At 38.3% G+C, this 14,260-nt stretch overlaps 1 protein-coding gene across 1 annotated transcript in view; it reads right to left on the reverse strand.

Moving 5' to 3' along the window:
* Positions 1-10,306: 10,306 nt before the first annotated feature.
* The window catches only part of TRPC5 (transient receptor potential cation channel subfamily C member 5), a 133,514-nt gene continuing 129,560 nt past the window's right edge, over positions 10,307-14,260 (reverse strand). The window contains exons 8-10 of the mRNA XM_029240598.1: positions 14,064-14,105; positions 13,145-13,234; positions 10,307-11,358 (exon numbers count right to left, since the gene is read on the reverse strand). Coding sequence (XP_029096431.1) covers positions 10,666-11,358; positions 13,145-13,234; positions 14,064-14,105 — 825 coding nt within the window. The 3' untranslated portion in view covers positions 10,307-10,665. The remainder of the gene's footprint in view (positions 11,359-13,144; positions 13,235-14,063; positions 14,106-14,260) is intronic.

The following is a 14,260-nucleotide window of genomic DNA, read 5'->3' on the forward strand; positions in this document are numbered from 1 at the left end:
ATAAACTCAAAATGGATTAAAGAGCTAAATGTAAGGCCAGACACTATCAAACTCTTAGAGGAGAACATAGGCAGAACACTCTGACATAAATCACAGCAAGAACCTTGTTGACCCACCTCCTAGAGAAATGGAAATAAAAGCAAAAATAAACAAATGGGACCTAATGAAATTTCAAAGCTTTTGCACAGCAAAGAAAACAATAAGACCAAAGGACAACCCTCAGAATGGGAGAAAATATTTGCAAATGAAGCAACTGACAAAGGATTAATCTCCAAAATTTACAAGCAGCTCATGCAGCTCAATATCAAAAACACAACCCAGGGCTTCCCTGGTGGCGCAGTGGTTGAGAGTCCGCCTGCCGATGCAGGGGACACGGGTTCGTGCCCCGGTCCGGGAAGATCCCACATGCTGTGGAGTGGCTGGGCCTGTGAGCCATGGCCGCTGAGCCTGCGCGTCCAGAGCCTGTGCTCCACAACGGGAGAGGCCACAACAGTGAGAGGCCCGTGTACCACAAAAAAAAAAACCAAAAAAAAACAAAAAAAAAAAACACCACAATCCAAAAATGGGCAGAAGACCTAAAGAGACATTCCTCCGAAGAAGATATACAGATTGCCAACAAACACATGAAAGAATGGTCAACATCATCATTAGAGAAATGCAAATCAAAACTACAATGAGATATCTCACACTGGTCAGAATGGCCATCATCAAAAAATCTAGAAACAATAAGTGCTGGAGAGGGTGTGGAGAAAAGGGAACACTCTTGCACTGCTGGTGGGAATGTAAATTGATACAGCCAATATGGAGAACAGTATGGAGGTTCCTCAGAAAACTAAAAATAGAACTACCATACGACCCAGCAATCCCACTACTGGGCATATACCCTGAGAAAACCATAATTCAAAGAGTCATGTACCCCAATGTTCACTGCAGCTCTATTTACAATAGCCAGGACATGCAAGCAACCTAAGTGTCCATCAACAGATGAATGGATAAAGAAGATGTGGCACATATATACAATGGAATATTACTCAGCCACAAAAAGAAACAAATTGAGTTGTAGTGAGGTGGATGGACCTAGTGTCTGTCATACAGAGTGAAGTAAGTCAGAAAGAGAAAGACAAATACCGTATGCTAACACATATACATGGAGTCTAAGGAAAAAAAAAAAAAGGTCATGAAGAACCTAGGGGCAAGACGGGAATAAAGACACAGACCTACTAGAGAATGGACTTGAGGATATGGGGAGGGGGGAGGGTAAGCTGTGACAAAGTGCGAGAGTGGCATGGACATATATACACTACCAAACGTAAAATAGATAGCTAGTGGGAAGCAGCCGCATAGCACAGGGAGATCAGCGCGATGGTTTGTGACCACCTAGAGGTGTAGGATAGCGAGGGTGGAAGGGAGGGAGACGCAAGAGGGAAGAGATATGGGAACATATGTATATGTATAATTGATTCACTTTGTTATAAAGCAGAAACTACCACACCATTGTAAAGCAATTGCACTGCAATAAAGATGTAAAAAAAAAAACCATGACTTTAAAAAAAAAAAAAAAAAAAAGGTCAGGACTTGCAACTGAGTTACTTGGCTGAAAGTGAAGCTGTTCTGGTATGCTAACCAGTGTTCTGGTGGCCTAAAAGTTAATTAAAATAAAAGACAAAACTTCAGGAATCTGAATTAATTAGGCGAAAGTTAATTGCTGAAAAGTCCATGACTACAGAAAAAACTTTAAAAGAAATGTCAACTGATAACTTCAGAAAATATTACCCAAATGTACTCAGATTATACTGGCTGAATAATGACCAGCTTAACCTCAATTTATGTGTCTTCTCACTGACCCACAGATTGAAACTGCTCTGTACGACATGTATCATTCTTCGGTTACTCGGAAGTTTTCAGGATAAGGCCAGTAAGGTTTGTCAGTGTCGTACACCATAGCTTTGTAGCTGTATTGGTCCCTTCATGTCATCATCTCAAAGGTCTTTATGAATGCTTGTTCAATTTTCTAAATATTTAATACAGCTTTGTTTAATGGGAAATATAAAAGAATGATAGTAATAATGTTTATTCTCAGTCATGAACTTTTCAAAATATATTGGACTGTGGAGGTCTCCCTTAAGTGTGTCTGCTGGTTAAATGATAGTGTAAAATCCACTGTTGTTCACAAATGTTTATTAATAATAGATGGCTATAAATGATTATGTTGGAAAAGGGAGGAACAATCACCTTAAATCTGAGCAGCCATACGTTTTGGAGGAAAAAAGTAAATGCTTTATTTTTGTTTATACTGAAGCTAAAGACACAATCATTTTATTGTACAAGATTCTTTTTAACACATTTAATGATGACAGTAACTTTGCACTTCCTACAGAAAATATTTAAATAAAAGTAATAGTTACTTAAGGAGGCTTTAGCTTTTAAAATAGTAGTCTGCAAAGCCAAATGCCGTTTACACAAACACATTTGGAATTTCCCCTTTTCGTGATTAAGCTCGGGAGATACAATTTTAACCTTAAGTTCAATGCATACATTTTCTGTATGGTGATGTGTGATTGGGGCCTCCAACTAGGCTAAGAAAGTGAATTAAACACCGCCTGTTTTCTAAAAGTATTCTTTATTGTCTAGGAAATGTTGGCTCCAAACTACATTCATTGTTCTGAATAGGTAGAAATTCTTCATCCTCAATTTCAACCTGTTTTTGAGAACTCTTGAATCCTGTGAAGAGTTTAAATAGTGATACTTTCTTGAATTCTACCACTGGTATGCATTCCTATGTTATAAGAAACAGACAAATTAAAATGCTTTCACTTGAGAAGGATGTTTATCCCTATCTGAACTGAAATGTCCTTGAGAAGGTCTTTGTCTTTATAGTTGAAATAAGAGAACATATGGGTTGACTTGTACTATGTTAGAAGAGTAATTTGACCAGTTAAAAAATTTTAAGTTAATTTATCAAATTGGATTGCCTTTAACATTAAGAAAACTACAGACTAATGTGTTGACCCTTTGGGTTTAGAGGTTTCCTCATGAGCTCCCACAACATTCATTTTAGTGCCATTGGTTCCAATGAATCCTGCTAGACACTCAAGAATTCTGAGTGCTTCTCCTGCCCAAGTATACTAAACACAGTTATCACTCTGCTTATTGGACTACAGACTACATTGCTTTGGTTATTTAAACTGATTGCTTAATATATGTTGTAAAAGGAAGTACTATGAGATGTGACCAAAAATGGATGAATCTGTACTTCAAATAATATGACTGGATCTTATACAGGAACTACCTAGTGTGAACATGTGATTTTCAAATGACCTGAAAATTCAGCTAGCTGTTGCCATCCTCCCATTAGAGCCGCCTCCTACTTCTGTTACCGGAGCTCCTCCTGAATCCAAAACCCTCCCCTCAATTTCCTGGGAAGGCCAGGGCTTTTCCTTACTGCCCTTTCTTCCTGCTAACAGTCTAGTTGTCAGAGCCTCTGTATTATAAAGTGTGATTTCTTATGGATCAAATAAGGTTTGGGAAGCCAATACTGAGTTTACTTACAACATAAGCCATTGGAAGTTGGAATGTGTTTTACTGTTTAAACAAATATTTCAAGGGTTAAGTCATTACGGTTGTTCCCAAATCAGTGGAGATTCTATATCTAAATATGGTGTTCTTTAATGTTTCCTCCTTGGGAGGCTGTAAACTTATTCCAATAAGGCTGCCACTGTTCCAAGCATGTTTGAAACTATAATAGATTCCAGAATTGAAAGAGGAACAAGGCCTCATTTGGGGGTGATGGAAATTTTTGTATCTTGATTTTGGTGGTGGTCCTAGCGGTGTATACAACAGTGAAGACTCACTGAATTGTACACTTTAAATGGATGCAGGTAGTTGTTCACAAATTATTCCTCAAAGTTGATAAGGAGAAAACTAGATTCCAAAGAGCAGTTTCAGGTCACTTCACAAACCCCACAAGAAACTGTCTTGGTATTTTATAATTGTGCCTATCAAGGTGCCTATTGTGTGATAGCACTTGAAAAATATTTTTTACCATAAAAAGTAGAACTCAGCTTGATTGCCCAAATTTTTACCAAATATGGATCTAAAATTAGTTTTGACTGTTTCTAAGAATTTAATCTTACAAGATTATGATTTTCTACCATTGAGGGTATTAAGAGGTTGTATTGTGGATTTTGAACATCCTCCCAAAAGCAGAAGTCCACAATGGTTTGAGTAATGTCAGCATTCGAATATGGGTGCAGCTTAAGGTGACTGCTTTGAAGAACAACATTAATTTGGGCACATTAATTCTGCCATGTTTATGAAAATATCAGTCTCATTTTATAATCTCACTTTATATGTTTATTCTAAATTTTTGAGGCTAAAATATGACATCAGGTATAGAACCTAGCGTTCTTCCATACTACCCTCTCCCACTTTTACCTTTTATTTCTCTTTTCTGTAGGGTTGTGGCAAATTCATTTTATTTCTTAGATAAAATTTGGGGAAATCAGTCCTTCCAGTAATTGGTCACAAGTGCATATTTATAAAAGCCAGTCAGTGATATTGCACAATTTAAAATGTAACCTTACTATGAGTCTGATGTGTTGAATTTAGGAATACAGTGATCACAAGGTGAGAATGTGCTATGATCTGAAATTCAACCGAAATATAACTCAACCTTTGAAAAATGATTTACAGTTTGTTCAGAGCTAGTTTTCATATACTGTTGCACTTCTGGATCTTGTTGAGGGAGAAATGATGATGTTTTAATCCAGAAACTACATTTTTTTTAAAAAAATCGGGGAACGCCACCTCAATTTGGTTATCTAAAAAGTTTGACAGTATGGTGATTTAGCCCTACATTTTAAAGTCCTTATCCATACTAGTCCGTGCTTTGAAAGCTTTTCCGTTTGCCTCTTTACCACACCATCTAAGTACCTCAAGCACTCCCCACAAAAATCCAAAGCCTCTTTTTTGTCTTGTCATCCAAGGGTCAGTTTTAAAGGTTGTATAAGACCAGAGAACTGTCAAGAGGGTTTCTAGGTTGGAAGGCAATCTGTCGCAATGAGTATTGTGGGGTATGTTGAACATTGTGGCAAAAGACACCATGACCAAGCCCAGGTTAACTGTACTTGCAGATGGTTGGCTACCATAGGCCAAAATAAAAGGCACACTGCCACCAAGGGTGATGTCTTAGTATGTGCATGTGTTGAAGTGCAGCTCCTGGGATGTTAGGTTGCTCTGGAACCTGCTCATAGAAAAGTCAAAGGGCAAAATACTCTGCACGTTGCTGAAAATGGCATTCACACTGTAGACCATTATTTCTTCATTTAGTCTTCTGTGGTTCTGTCAAGTCATTTGGCATTGTAAAGAAGGCTTTTCTTTTTGAGGGTGAGGGATGAGGTTAGGGCAGATGCGTGCCACAGTCATGGATTTATGAAGGTTGATTACGATGATCAAAAGTTGCAGGCTCTTTTTGTTACTATAGAAATTGCCTTTCATTTGTGTGGCAGTGGGAAGTTTCTACAGAGCTGTCACAACTTTCACATCAGATAAGCTTTTGGCATAAGGGCATTCCACTTAATTTTATATTTAAACATTAATAATTCTTAATATGTACATGTCTCTCAAGTACCACAAGCACTGATGGTATATCTTTAGGAAAAGACCACAACTCAGATCCAGTAAACTAACAGGTAGCATTGACATATATACACTACCAAATGTAAAATAGATAGCTAGTGGGAAACAGCGGCTTGGTGCTTTGTGACCACCTAGAGGGATGGGATAGGGAGGGTGGGAGGGAGACGCAAGAGGGAGGGGATATGGGGATATATGTATACATATAGCAGAAACTAACACAACAATGTAAAGCAATTATACTCCAATAAAGATGTTAAAAAAAAGATATAAATCTACTCTAGAGCTTAAAAATACTACTAGCCAGCTGCCTGTATCATTCCAGCAATCAACTCCTTTGTTTCTTAATAAACATTCCATTTCTTAAAGCTCTCAAAACGACCTACCAGTACCTTCTTCTCTGGACCACCATGCAGCATACAGATGAAAATCCTAGGCCACATATCAACATATGAATAGTAATATCTCAAGTATGCAGTAAATCTGAAGTATACAGACTTAATTCACCAAAAATATATATTTTTATTTTTACAGGTAGGTTCTTTCTTCTGACCTACAAGCTTTATTCTTCAAACCAGAAACCCCAAATCCTGAGAGCTCCCAATATTAACAGTTGTACTACAGTGGATGCTGCTTTGGCAGTTCATTTTAGCAATTCCTCATCACATCTCAGGAATTTTCTTTCCATTGAAGTTCTCCCTGCTCCCCCTCCCTTCAAAATGATTTAGTAATTACCAAAAAGGATGAAAGGCCAAGCCAGAGCAATCAAACGCTATTAAGTTTCATTGCATGTGTGTGTCTGCACAGACAAGGTTCTTCTCACTTTTACAAGCATCCCCAAAACAGTGCAAGCCAAAATGCACATCTGTTGGAAAAAGTGATGGAAAGGGTCATTGGAAATACAGTAGAAATAGCATTTCTCTGTACTAAAGTAATGCTCACACTGAATTGGGGTACTCGGTTCCCAATGCCTAGTTCTACACCAACAAAGTGGATATTTGGAACAATTATCTAGATAAAGCAAGCCAAAGAATCTAAAATACACACAGGTTTGAGGCAAAGCCACAGGGTTCGGGGTTGGAGGGAGCTGAGAAGTAGGTATGAAGAGTATTTTAAATGATCCAAACAATTACATCCACTTACGTTGGCTATGTCTATACATGCAATCTATTAACACTGTTTTGAAAATGTGATTACCAAAATAACATGATCGGTTTTTCTTGTGTACTTTTAAACAAGAAAGAATGTCTGCCTAACTTCAAGTACTTTTCACCTGATGGTTGAACAAACCAAGGTCTGGGCCACTTAAACTGTTAGTTAAAACACCACTTGAGTCTTACCCACAAGGCAATATGAACATCAAATGGTTATTTATATTATCTGGCTAAGGTATCGACTCATATTTTTCAGTGAAGTCCCCAATGAAATTTGCAGAGGAGGTTTTACACTGCCATAATAACTATAAAGTTCTTATTGAAAAAGTATTTGTTCATTATTTAAGTCATTCAAAACGTAGAGGCTGTAGGGTTTGTGTGTGTGTGTGTGTGTGTGTGTGTGTGTGTGTGTGTGTGTCTTTAATCAAATTGCAGACAGATGTTTAGATGTTTTGGACTTAGCTGAAATGCCCTAAATCAGGTCAGAGTGGAATGTAAAATTACTATGAGAGGCAGAAAGAACCGGAAAATTTCAAGTATTCCCATGTAAGTGGACAGAAGTATATAACCTGGAGATTTATATGCCTATAAAATTTGGCATCTTCCAAAAATGGTGATTTTGAATCATTCCTTTTTCTTTGTACTTCACTGGATTTAAAGCTAGAAGTGGAGGACATACTTCAACAATGGCCATTTCTGAATATAATTCAGACATTTTCTTTGTATTCAATAATATTTTTACCCTTACTAATGATCAGGGAGGCTTTAATGTAATTATGATGGAATCAAACAAATAAAATAGGTGGCCAGAAATGGTAGGAAATTCACCTGTAATGGAGGTGAACCATGGTATAGATACTTAGACAAAAAGTAAATGATTCTTGTACCATTTATAATTGTATTTGACTTTGGAACACATTTTTAACTTTACATATAAATATGTCAGTCTGAAATTTGTGGAGTTCGTGGCATTTTGGGCAAATGAACAAAAAGGTATCTATAGTGGCCAATCCATTTCCACATCTCCTATGTATAACATATAATATGTGTGCTTAATAATAAATGTCTTGTTTCCATAATCTAGAAGATTTGGGTTTATTGACTGGTTCTGTGACCTTGAGCAAGTCATTATCCTTCTCTGGACCTCCTTTTTTTTTTTTTTGTATTTGTAAAATAAGACGTTAGAATTGAGTAGATCCTCACTAAGTTTCTCTTTTGGCTCTTTTATGTTTATAAATTTACTCTCAAGTTGGCTTATACCTTCTCTGGGGTCAGAGAACATACTTAAACATTTGATTTGAAATATCTTTATTGATAGTGGCTGATCCAGACGTTAGAGAGGTGAACACAAATCTCCTTCCCTTCCTACTTTCTACTAGAGTTAGAGTTAATAAAAATGTTGATGTCACCATCATGGAAGTTAGGACAATAGCTGATTAGCTCTAACAGCTAACTGGCTTCAATCCCCAACATAGCTAGGCCTCAGCACAGCTAGTGAAATCTTAAGCCCAAGTCATAAAGACAGTAACCCTGAGAAGATCTGAAAAGGAATGTACTGCCCATGAAATATGACACTGGTTTCTTTCAGTAGTAGAGATTGGCTATTATGATTTACACATATTCTCTCTTTAGAACGTAACTGAGAGAAGAGTGTATTTTGGACCATGGCTCTATCTCTGGCTACCCTTGTTTTCCAACAAATTGATAAAGTAACTGCCGGAACAATGAAACCTAGGTCATCACAAGTACATGCATTTGTGAGAAAGACATACTTTTTTTTTTTTGATGAAATAGGGTCATGTATTGGTTTCTGGTGCCATCAATATGAGTTAGGAATGTAGCCCAGGTACTATTTATTATTCAAAGTGAATTTGACAGTTGAGAAAGTTGACTCTGTAACTTTAGAAACCTTCCTTCTGGAAAGTAACCTGTTACTGATGTCAGGGCCACTTATGATAGTCCCACTTAGAGAAGCAGGAGAGAAGTTGGATTTGAGTAAATGATCACTTTAGGCATGATCAAGGAATTATTTTGTGATAATGTCTTACCAAATGGATCTTGATGCAGCTTGTTCTCTTGATCACTTTTTCTTGGATCTGAGCTTTGTTCTTCAACACCTACTCTTGTTTCCCCATCATCCCTAGTTTGTGTCTTTTTCATGTAGAATATTTTGTTAGTCACCAAAGTTAGGGCTAGAATGGGAATCAATTCAAATAACAGAAACTACACTGTCAAAAACTATTTTGGAAGAATATTTGCATTGTTTGAGAAAGCTTCATTTCACTTAATTTTGCCAGAAAGTATACACATGAATTTAGATGGTTTCCTATTACTGTTGACATTTATTGAATACAAGAACAGGGTGACAACTAATTAAGTTTCTTACTTTTTTGAGCTACCCATTAATTTAATCACCAGGACCCAGACCTTGGGCTATTTCAGGTCATGTGTTATTGTGTAAGTTGGGGATACCTTTGTGCTAACATTGGTAAGAACCACCCTTGTTTAGCAGGTAATCAGTTGATGGTTACTGGATCTAACATGGTGACCATATGCATTATGGGCTTCATTTTTTAACATTTACCTATGTGTTCTGATGAGGTACTCCTAAGCTGTGGAAAATAATTTGTTTTGATGTATAATGCAATTTTCTTTGAAGACAGTAGAATTTGGATCATGTCTATAGTTCCATGAATTCACTAGGGTTGTTATGTTGTATATCTAACATGAGTTTACACACGCAATTCCACTGCCCCCACTGAACATTAAAACTGCAACTTGAATCAAGTTATCTAGACCTAAAATTGTTTTTTTGTTGTTGTTGTTGTTTTATCAGAATAATTAAAATGAAGGTGCTGTTTTCAGATTCTGACACCTCAACAAGATGTCATTTTTCTGTTAAAAAAATATTTTCAAATCCAGGCTTTTATCTTAGAAATGCTTTTGATAGCAGTGATGATTAAAACTATCAACAGTAGATAGGACCCTATAAATATACCAGCTAATTATTTTTTCTTGCCAATGTATGAGATGTAGTGACTGTTGATTAGAGTACAGTAGAAGTTTTTAAAAAACAGTACACATCCTAAATACTAATCTCGATACTATCAAATTTTAAAATGTAGTAAGCTAACTGAAATACACAAACACAGGAAAGGAATTCACTAACTTATTAGATATGACATATACTATGGGGTAAATATTCATTGGCATACATTAGGAAACTCACAAATCTTTAAGAAACAAATTCAACAGCCCCCATGATAAGGAGAAGTTGTAGTATTTAAAAGCAAAAACAACACGAAGTCCAGTTATACCTAGAAACCACAAGCTGACAGTTCTTTGGAGTCTATTCAGTTTCCCTTTGATGCTGTTCATTGAACCAGAATGGGCAGCATGGAGCACTGAAGGGCAAAAAAGATAGGCAAGTTAGTCTGCCTTATCTGATAGCTGGTGGGGACCGCTGAGCACAGCCCTCAGCCCTGTGGGGAAATGGTGTGAGATCCCGAGGAAGGTCAGGAATCTGTGCGGCAGCGACAGTAGCAAAGTGGCACCTGGAGCTTCAAGGAAGCAAGGGTAAGAAAAGCAAAGCCAAAGGGTTAAAGCACCCGACTGCACCTCTGCTGATTAGGGGCAAACACCCCTTCAGTTGGTTTTGAAATGGACTTAGTGTTTGTAGGTATAAAAAAGCAAATAATAGTAATAATAATAACAAGAACAAAAAATGAAGAATGTGGCTATAAAAGATGGTGAAAACAATAGGAGTTTCACTCTCCTGTCTAGTGGGGGGCAGTGAGGGAATCATATTCTATGTCACCTCTGAGAGCAAAGAAATTAGAAATTTTCTGAGTTCCAGAACAGGTGATACCGGCTTGACTTAGAGCCGAGTTGTAACTTGTTCTTCCTGTCCATCACCCCATTTGTGCATGAGCAGGTCACAAGCCTCTCCCCAAGTTTCAAATACATCCTCTGAGGAGTCTAAAAGTTTAGAATTTGAGGAGCAGATGCTGGATGCGCAGTGAAGAGAGCTGGAACAGGCTAGAGGGCATTCACTGCTCTGAGCAGCGCCCCGGGCTTCACCTAATTCTACCTCACTGAGGTTAATTTCACTTTGAGAACAGGACTCTGCTTTCCCTTTCTCCATCTGAGAATATTTGATGTCCTGCCACATATAGTGCGGCTGAACGATTCCATCAGAAATTGTGTACATCGGCTCTGAACTGGGTTCAGACATATGACCATTAAACTTGGAAAATAGGAGACCCAGTTTCTTGAGAGAGGGACCCATGAAGGAGCGTTTGCTTGATGACTCAGCTTTTGACTTCCCTTGGCCACCACCAACTCTTGGCATGGTCCTGATGAGAGGTGGCCCATGGCAGGCTTTTTTCTTGCAGCCTAAATTGAAAGAGACACTCTTGGATTTGGCCCGAGCCCCGCCACTGCCATCATTGGTATCATCTCTCTGAGAGAGTTCAGTGCTGCTAGTGGAAAAACTTCTCCTTTGGTGCTTCCTATTTCCTAAGAGGTCAAGCACTTCATATCGAAAGCTGGAAATGTCCTGCTTTAATTCCTAGGGCAAGAGAGAAGACACGTTATGTTAAGAAGCTTGGTCTTTAGTTCAAAATAGGCACATTGGGCATCCTTCGGAATGTTCCAGGTTTTGCCTCACTGCAAATCACAAGGTACATGAACTACCAGAAAAATCTCACATCATTCAAGCACAAGAAGAACATATTAACAATGCTGTGGGCAGAGCGGGCCATTGGGAAAAAAATGTGCAGTTGGTAAAGTTGATTTCAGAACCTCCCTATCAGGAGCACGCCAACAGACTGAAGTGGTAACCAACAATGAGGGTATTAGAGTAGGGCTCTCATTGGAATCTAAAGGGGAGGGAGGGAGACGCAAGAGGGAAGAGAGATGGGAACATATGTATATGTATAACTGATTCACTTTGTTATAAAGCAGAAACTAACACGCCATTGCAAAGCAATTATACTCCAATAAAGACGTAAAAAAAAAAAAGTACTACTGAAGAGGAAAAAGCTTTTAGGACTCTCAGGAATAAAACTAGGGAAGTGGAATGTCAGGAGATGAGACTGCTGTTTTGGGCCAGGGGACCTTGTTTATTCAAGCGCCTGTGAAATGTCTTCTATCTCTAACTGGCTGCCTAGATACCAGATCACGCTTTTAAAAACCATCTTTGAAAAGTTTATATCTGATCATGTCGTCCTCTTGCTTAACACTTTTTAGTAACTTGTCGCTGACCTTAGGAAAAAGGAAAAATGCCATCCCACAGACTACAAGGTTTTTCAAGGTCTGGTACATGTCTATCTCTCCCATTTCATTCCTTCCTGCTCTTTCCCCAGGCTTTTTACTGTCCACCTGTATGGACATATTCTCTCTTGCCTCTGGGCCTTTGCACGTGCTGTGCTGTTTTCTCTGTCTGGAACACTCTTCTCCCCAACTCTTTTATCTGGCTCCTCCTTCAAACCTCAGCTTAAACATGGCTTCCTCTGGAAAGCCTGCCTCGAATCCCCAAGTCCCAGTTGGGTGTCCCCCCATTTCTATGTCTCTACAGCACCCTGTGTTGATCCTGTTAGAATACTCAGTCATTCGCCTCTATTATTATTGTGTGTGACTCCACGAGAGAGTAGGGGCTGGTTATATCTTGCTCATGACTGTGCCCCAGCACCTAGCAGAGTGTTTGGCATATAGCAGGCCCTCAATTGATGAGTTATGTCTATGGATTAGGATAACAGCCTTCTTATGTTCCTTAGAAAACATATATGTGTTCTAGGATAGGGTTTCTCAACCAATTGACATGTTGAGTGTGGTAATTCTTTGCTGTAGGGAGCTGTCCTGTGCATTGTAGGATTTTTAGCAACAACCCTGGTCTCTACTCACTAGATGCCAATAGCATCCCAATGTGACAGCCAAAAATGTGTAATGGTAGGGTTTCATAAATGTTAGATTTAATAATAGAATTTTTGTCTTTATCTTATTTAAAGAAGGCCTTTAAATCTCTAGGCATCTTCCCTTCGCTATCTTTCTTCTCATCACACACCCATGCCATATCATTTAAAGCACTCAGTTCCCATGCTGAGAAAAACCCAGAATATTAAAAGAATGTATATTTTTATTATCCATAAAGCTGATTGTGGTGTGACAGACATTGGTAAAAATCTATCCATCTACTGGATGACTGACTATTCTAAGAGAGAGAATAAGAATTGTAGCTGGTTTTGCTGTATTACAGGCTGTTGAAATTCCATCACCAGAAACCTCAAACACTGTGAAGATTAAATGATGCTTAGGAAATGTGAATGAAGAATTAAACCACTTTATGATCAAATTACCTTAAAATTTTCTTCTGTTAGTCCCTCATTTGTTTTGGAATTTCTTATCATAGCTGCCACATATCTTTTGACTAAATTCCTGATAACTTCCTGGAATTTAAACAAAAACATGAAGAAGCATTCAGTTTCCTTCTTGGACCCTCAGTAAAATAAGAAACATACACAGGAAATAAAATACGCTTAGACTGTCTTTGCATTGGAAAATCCTCACAGGATCCAGGCACTTTCTACAAAACCCCCCAGTTAAGTCCATTGGCTAAATGAAGAATTTATTATGTGTCCAAATTTGGTGGCAGAGTGGGCCAGTGAGATCAAATTTACCCGAAAGGAAAATTTTCCACCCAAGCATAAGGTAAACACGGATACACATTCATGGAATAATGAGAGCAGAATAATCCTTGAATTGTCACAGCCAATATCCTTTCCCTCCAGGCTAGATTAAACTTGAACCTTCCTAGTAAGATGAGAGTTTTTCTTCCTTTTATAAAGTTGAGAAAGTCATTCTTCAGTGTCACAGAGTCTGATGATTTCAATGTCCACTAATTACATAATCAAGATACTTTTTCTTAGAGGCAATCTATACTTCTCCTTTACAGGGGTGGCCTCTTTTAACTTAGCCTCTGGGAATGGTATACACATAGTCACCCTGCTTTGTGTTAGTAATGGTGATGATGATAGCTACCACTTAATGCAATGTGTCAGGCACTGTGCCAGGACACACACACACACACACACACACACACACACACACACAACCATATATACATACTCGCAACTCAGTTCTCACAACTACAGTTTAAGTTTTATCATCCTTATTTTACAGACGAGGAAACTGAGGATCAGTGAGGGTAAGTGATTTGTCCAAGTTCACACAACTGACCAAGAACTATTGTGCTTAGTCCCTATGAAGAAGCTTTACCTGGTAATGTTGATTCTGTACCAGGCTGTCAGCATGGCGTTCCTGTCATTGAAAACGGACAAGAGAGGTTACATCAGCAGTCTCCCAGCAGCCCATCCACTCGAATATATTTCTAAACGTTAGGACTGGAACATGACACAGGAGCTACTGCCTGACAAACCCCCAAAGCATCTGTAGGTTGGAGTAGTTTTAAGATG

The sequence above is a fragment of the Monodon monoceros genome, unplaced genomic scaffold (genome assembly GCF_005190385.1).
Source record: "Monodon monoceros isolate NGI ecotype Baffin Bay Population unplaced genomic scaffold, NGI_Narwhal_1 Super_Scaffold_22, whole genome shotgun sequence".
In the NCBI taxonomy this organism is placed as follows: Eukaryota; Metazoa; Chordata; class Mammalia; order Artiodactyla; family Monodontidae; genus Monodon; species Monodon monoceros.